Source organism: Papilio xuthus, unplaced genomic scaffold (assembly GCF_000836235.2).
Source record: "Papilio xuthus unplaced genomic scaffold, Pxut_1.1 DF825017.1, whole genome shotgun sequence".
NCBI classification, from domain to species: domain Eukaryota; kingdom Metazoa; phylum Arthropoda; class Insecta; order Lepidoptera; family Papilionidae; genus Papilio; species Papilio xuthus.
The window spans coordinates 1,861,383-1,868,906 of record NW_013533632.1 but is presented as its reverse complement, the minus strand read 5'-3'; the positions used below and the strand labels follow the sequence as shown (position 1 = coordinate 1,868,906).

The following is a 7,524-nucleotide window of genomic DNA, read 5'->3' as shown; positions in this document are numbered from 1 at the left end:
AAGATAGGTATTAGTATACAACAGTTTGGAGACCTCCCGTTTTAACTGATTGTTGTATGCCCGCCTCTCTTGAATAAGTCACCGGTATATCATCATTGGCTTCTGCAGAAAGTAACGAAGTACCACTTATGTCATTACCAACGAAACTATTTTCGGGATCATCAAAACCAGATATCTGCTCAGTCTGTCCTGAGAATTCAGGTAGAGTGTGCCCATTGGTACCCTGATTAGCAAACGAACTCGGGAATGAATCTTGACCATCACTGGAGAAGTTCTCTAATCCAGAAAACGCACTCGGTCCAGGCGCCGCTGAGAATGGATCGTGATTCAATTGCACAGCACTTTGAAGTGCTACTCCAGGGTAATTTTCGGCTTGTGCAGCATTTCTTACAAAACCGTATGTACCTTGGTATGTTTGAGGAATTGTATTAATAGAAGTAAACGCATCTTCATCACCCTCTTCACCTTCTTCAGTTACTTCGTAACCATTGGATCCAGAACCTGAGTTACTTTTTATCGACCCGGGTAACGAATCGAACACTTTGACTTGTTTAACTGTATGTACAACTCCATGAACGTGTGGATTATTGGGAATGTTAACTGGTATTGATGGAGTAAAAGATTTAAAATCATCTTCAAATGAAACGTGACCTGGGTCGTGACTAACCGATGGTATGTTGTGATTAAATGATGGCGTATCATGATGTGATGACCCATGATGACCATAGTGACCACCGTGGCTACCGTGGCTACCACCATGATGGCTGTGGTGACCATGGTGACCGGAATGACCGTGACCAGCTTGCTTGTGACCTTTCGATACTGTAGTTGTTTTAAGAGTTGTTTTATGATGATGGTGATTATAATGATGATGGGGGATGTGCGGCTTCGGTTGGTGATGATGATGGTGATGATGATGATGTTCTTTCTTCGGTTTGTGATGGTGATGGTGGATTGTAATCACTTTTGTATGATGATCGTGATGAATAAACTCTGGCATATGGAGTTTGACATGGTCACTGCGAAAAAAAAAGTATCGTTAATAAAAATTAACTAAGTAATATTTAGTAAGAAAATTCTTAAACTTATTTTAACTAAATAAATATAACATTTCGCGTTAGCATATAGTTATAGTTATGGTTAGTAGCAATATTTATGGTTAATTGCGACGTAAAAATTTCAGCCTAATTTATTGAAATTGATTATAATTTTAAAAAACCTGTAATAAAATATTTCAATATAATTAGTACATATACCAGTTCGCAAAAGCCTAAAAAATAATATTTGCAAGCATTAATTACGTTATATGGAATCTTATAAAACTTACTGGTGCTTTCCTCCATGACCGCCAGTTTCGCCACTGTCGACAAATAGCACAATAACAATAGCCAAGTACTTGGATAGATCCATTCCTAAAGACGTGCTAACACCTCAATGGTCCGACACTTGCTGCGATACAATATCAACAGAGCCAGCACAAAACGTCCAAGACGCCTTCACATTTTGTTTTGCACAACTTATACTTTCATTGCTTCCCGGTTTTTCCTTTTTTATTAGATCACCGACCGCCCGTCGAACATCGCGAACTAAGAACCGCACAGTGGCCGAACCAAGACGGTTTGAACGTAAGAAAATAGTGAGATGACCATTTATCCAATTTTACTTAAATAAGTCTGTAACGTCAACAAAGAAACGACAATAGATATTATCAGTGGACCATGCGACGACATACTTGTTACTTTTGTATACTTTAAAACTGAACCTAAATGTGTTATAAATAAAGTTGGTTTTCCTGTGTCCGTCTGAATAGATAAATACGTTTTTCGCGATGCTTGAAATCGTTACGTGGTCGCACCAAAACAACGTATTCGATTAGGGTTGATGACATAATAGTGTTATTGCACTACATTTAGAACAGTTCCGTTAAACTAAACAATGGATTGTTTATCAAAATTGAATCTTTTACTTTCAAATTTACTTATAGGTAAACTCATCAAACCGCTCTTGTTCTTGAAGAGGGTGGGCATATTATGTACTATTCCATACATCTCTGTCAGCCGTCATATATGAATTCCTACTTATGCTCTTTAATCCATAAAGTGTTTTTTTTTGTTTTTCCTCTATCTATATAGCCTTCTACAGTTTATAATATTACTTACTTATTAACCATTTGCTTATAGGTTAATAGTATCTAATTGAGACAGAAATAAATCTATCCACTTATGATACCTTAACTTTGGAAGTAGTAAGTTTATTGAAGCATCTTTACGCGTGTGAACTTGTACCCATAGCCTCATTGTACAGCAGGTACTTGATTTGCTATTTAAAGTCTGCAATATATTATTTTGTTTACGATATTAAGAGTGAAAAACCAATTTTTTATATTTTTGTCTGTCTGTCCATCTCCAAAATGGTTGCATGGTACTTTTAGTGGAAGGTAGCTGATGCGGGAGTAACTTAGGAATTTTATAAATTACGACAACTAATAAACATATTCTATAAATAATTCTTCTTTGGTTTTTCAAAGTCCCTCATAAATGAAAATGTTAACAGGAATTTTAAGTAAACGAACATCATGGCATGTAGGTGATTAACCTCGTAACATCAAAATGTGTATAAAAGTATTTTATTTCACCATCGGAATGCACACGATCCTATAATAAATATCCCAAAGTTGTGAGCGCTCGTAAACAAACCCAAAACAAATCCGACACCGCTATTACTTAATCATAGTACTTTATCTAGATTTATTATTACCTACACATTTATTCCAACTTATAATTTACTTATTTACTTCTTAATTCTGTAGAAAAATGTACTTAAGTCAGTAACCCTAAAGAATAAATCTCAGTAGGTAAAACAAGAAATCCATTAAATATATTCTTGACATATTGACAATAGAATGAAAATCTTCTTCTTCTTCGCATACTTCATTACTGTAGGTCGGGCTCATCTTGATATGCCTTTAAGGATGCGTCGAGCAGCTCTCCATGCCAGCATCAGCATCATTGGTTGTCTAACAATGTAGTTCCATCAGTGAAAACTCTTATAAGTTAGTAAGAAGTTTTTCCATGTTTCATTTAATAAAGTACTATGTATCGATGTTTTTTTCACTTTCCAAGGTAACTCTATTTAGAAAGGATGGGGAGGGGAAATGAATTTGGCTTGGAAGAGAACTGATTCATAAATATCTCCTTAATCTATAAAACGTGTTTGCGTTGGTTCAATGGTAGAATCAGGATATCTTTCAAAGCTTTTATAATAGTTCGAGGTAGAAACCGACTGTTTTCCTTGTTTATAAACCTATGATTTTGTTGCAGTGAAAGTACATTAAGAGCGTTAGCGTAATTATAGAATTCCACTGCCGTGGCACTTGTACTGATAGAAATTTCCCTCTCTTCCATTATCTTTGATAAAACAGAGACTATGTATTACTACAAGTATCGTAACAGTGGAATTCTACTGTTAGCTGATTGACAAAATCTCTGTATTTAACATATCGTTATCAATAATGACAGTCATTATCTTTGACAAAACAGAGTTAACAATATTTTAAACGGGGACTTTGGTCTCAGAAACCAACGGTTAATGCTTTATGCGATTACAATCAAAAATGTTTCGAATACTTTTTTCGATTAAAAAGGGTTTCAATTGCTTTAATAACGCTTCATCAATTGAGGCAGGATCAATATGTGCTTACTGGAAAGCTCGGAACACATACGAATAAGACAAGGAAAACATTCGCTCTATAAAGGATATAAAATTAATATTTTAAATCTTATTTTTTTAAATAAAATAAAAAAATGGAGTACAATGAGTTTAATTAAAAATTATAATGATTACACAATATCTAATTATTTCTTAACAATAAAATGCCAGCATTAAATATATTATGTATCAAACAAATAAAAAAAGAACAAAGAAATATTTAGTTATATATTACTAAAGTATAAAACTTTCAGCGCACAGCAAATCTTTTTTAACTCATATTTTAAACAGTGACAGTTTTTTTTTTAATCACCCCCAAAATGCTTTAATTACAATTCAATTGTTGAAATTTTCGTTTTATAATGTTTAAAATTTTCTGTTTATTTGGTTTTACACTTAATTTTAACAATATTTTTAAAATCTTACTTTCTAATATTATAAATAATATATAGCCGATGGTAAACTACATCAAATTAAATTTAAAGAATTTGAAATGAAATTTTGAAAAAAAAATATTAATCTTTGGCATAGAATTTGGCAATTTAAAGTTTTCATTAAATTATTTATTATATTTGTACGTATTAATAATACAACTTTTACTTATATACTATTAATTTAAATAACGTAAAACAACACAAGTGAGCGTTATTGAACCATCCACTGCCGAAACACGGGAACAAATTATTGCCATCTCGATAGTTTCAAAGGCAACGAAAGGGATAACAATATGTTTTATCCACTTGTTTCGGTAGTGGTAGCACTGTTATAACAAATAAAATATAATTTTAGCAACATTTTAAAACTATCGCTAGGCTATATCGAACAGAGTATCAATATGTGAAAGAGTAAAAATCTTAAAATTAAAATTATTCGTCTTAATTAATTTAATGGAGAATTTCAACTGTCATAACATGTATTCGAACATTATTGCTATCTCTGTTTTTAGTCAAATAGATTAAAAGAGATAGCAATATTGCTGGCAAACATAATACGACAGTGGAAATTCGACTTAATGTCTTCAACATGGCAGTGTCTTCTTTACGTATTCTTTGAGTCAAGAATACTTGAGCTGTGGGATTCGTGAACACTTCAAGGTGGTAATCTAAGATGGTCGACAGCGGTATTCTTAATTCATCTCCATAAGCTGGAACAATGTTAAAATGAGTTATTTATGTGTGCTTTTGGCGTCTTAAAATATTGTTAAACGCAGTCTTCTTACATCTACTTTTTTCATTTTAGGATGACTAATGACCAGATAAATATTTTCTAAATGTGGACTTGCATGCAGTTCAACTTCATTTCGACCTCTAATAGCTTAGTAACTGAATCTTTTAGTTCCAGTACATACAGATCGGGGCGGACAGCAGCTAACTAATTACGTGTTTTATATGCTTCACGAGAGGTTTAACTTTATTTCGCATGTCCTTATTAGGGTTCCGTACCTCGAAAGGAACAAACGGAACACTTATATGATCACTTTGTTGTCCGTCTGTCTGTCTGTCGAGACTCTTTTTTATTAAGAGCAAGGGTAAATAACATTTGGAACGGTAAAATAGTCTGAATGGGCCCTTAAGTGTCATTAGATTCGTCGTCTTCTCTTGAAGTATATTTTTTATTATTAAGTTTTTTTGGAAGGAATAATGTTATTTATACTTACAAAACCCGGTCGGTAAGGAACTCCTCGGTGTACATATCGTGGGTTGAATGGAATCTTGAGCGGTTTGTTATCTAGATTAATAAAATCATGAACATCAAGTGGTGCATCGGGTAGAAACCCGTCCAATCCGATAGTATTGAGAGGTTCATTGTGAGATAACGCGGGCTCAGGTTCAGGTGGGTCGTAGTGATGGAAATGCTCATGCTCTTCGACAGGGAAGGGACCGTGGTCGGGCAAATTATGGTGGGTGTGATGATGATGCACCGTTCTGTATACGGTGTGTGTGTGCTTCAATTTGTTTGTCTTCACAGGAACATGTATCACAACCTTCTTAGTGCGCCTGTAAAAACAAAGAACTTTTACCTCAATATGTAATAATAATTTTATTTTATTATTTATTATTTCTACTCATATAGGGCTCTTTGAAGTGATCGAGCCTACCATATGTTAGTAGTGCCAAGATCTTAGCTGACCACGTTGGCCTAGTAAACGTATTGAATGAAACCAGGACCTCTAGACTACATATAGATATAGGTCCACCGGGCCTACTTTCTTCTATATTGTTTGTTATATGATATATAGGCAGTACCGGCGTTAAGGTAGGGCGCGATTAAGCGACCGCCCAGGACGCTGGATAGAAAGGGGCACATTTCTGCGAATTACACCAGTTCACAAAACATTGTTAATCTTCCAAAGCCATGATAAGGGTGCGGTAGAAATCTGGCCAGAAAAAGATTATAAAGCTAAAACCATTAGTGTTGTAAGGGCTAATTATACGAGTACAACCTAAGTCCACTTTTATGGTGTAGTTTTTAGGATATTCCCAAATTAATTCCCCCCCTACCATGTGTTCTAGAAAAGTATAAGCTAAATTTCATCGAATAAAAACAAACATGTGCGCTTTATGTAAAGCGCTAGTTTCCGTCATATTACCGTAATTTCTTGTTTGCTACGCGCGAGTGCGTCTCACGAATATGTTTCCTGTAGTTGGGGCTAGTAATGCTTTGTTAGCTAAGATACTTTCACGGTTCCGTACACATTGAAAAACGCTATAATGATAAGTATAGGTCAACTGTATGAGCGACGTCTTGTAGGTAACCAATTAGGAACTTTACAATCGTAACGCCTGTACGATGATTTTGGCATCATCTTTCTGTTTGGAAAAAAAACTGTGTTCGTATTTATCGAAAGTTGAAAATTACAATGAGATATTTTTTTTATCGTTTATTAAATAGAGAAATTCTTTATGGTCATGTTTTCAAATCGTTTAATGGTTGCATTAACATCTTAGTATAGATATTTCATACTACTTCTGCACTAAGGCAACTCCTTAGTACCCACAAAAGACTCTGAGTGGAAAGTTAAATTATTAAAAAATCGTAACATGATCAGACACCGTGACACCTCGAACACGCCTTTATTTCTTGTCTCTTAGAAATTGCGTGAATACACACGAAACTTTTTTAAAAGACTTTTTCAGGATAGCAAAACAATATTTTCCAATATTTTATTTACAAAAAGAATCTATACGGAAAATCAATTCTGTATGTGTAGTCAATAAAACTCTAACTCTAGATATGCGAAAAGCCGTAACATCACTCTATCTGTTATTTATCTGTAAAGTTTTCCCGTATGGTGACAACAAAATGACAAACTTAATATAGTCACTTTCTTCAATTTTAAGATAGCAACGCATGATACGTTTTGTGTTAAAAAATGCTATCACTTTTAGCACGTCTTAAATATAGTTTTAAATACCAACAAGAAGACTGAGATGGTAAATGATGTTCGCAAAACTCATTTGCACGATCTGGGAATCGAACCCATGAACCCAAAAGTAGGGTCGTCGTTTTAGACCATTATAAAGATATTTTTAAATCCAATTTTATACATACCCTTCAATGTTCGCAGCCAGCATGAATAAGATCGCAGCTAAAAACAGCTGAAACATAAAAATACATCCCTCAGCGAAGACGTAAATAAATACTCGTACAACTACAAAACCTGAGTACATTTTAAATAGATATATTTACATAGATTTTAAGCTTCGTTATTATTTGAAAATGAAAACGGGTAACATGTTTAAAGGTTTCTAGAATACAAATTAATTTATCGCAGAGCAAATTCTATCGAAACAAAGTCGCGGATTCGAACCAGAT

General features: G+C 34.1%; 1 protein-coding gene across 1 annotated transcript; it reads right to left on the bottom strand.

Annotated features, from left to right (window-relative positions):
- On the bottom strand, positions 1-1,435 carry LOC106126216 (protein doublesex). Its single transcript, XM_013323704.1, has 2 exons — positions 1,328-1,435; positions 1-1,019 (listed from the first exon to the last, which is right to left on the bottom strand). Exons 1-2 carry the CDS (start codon positions 1,408-1,410, stop codon positions 11-13), a joined length of 1,092 nt encoding a protein of 363 aa, XP_013179158.1. The 5' UTR covers positions 1,411-1,435; the 3' UTR covers positions 1-10.
- Between the last annotated feature and the right edge of the window lie 6,089 nt (positions 1,436-7,524).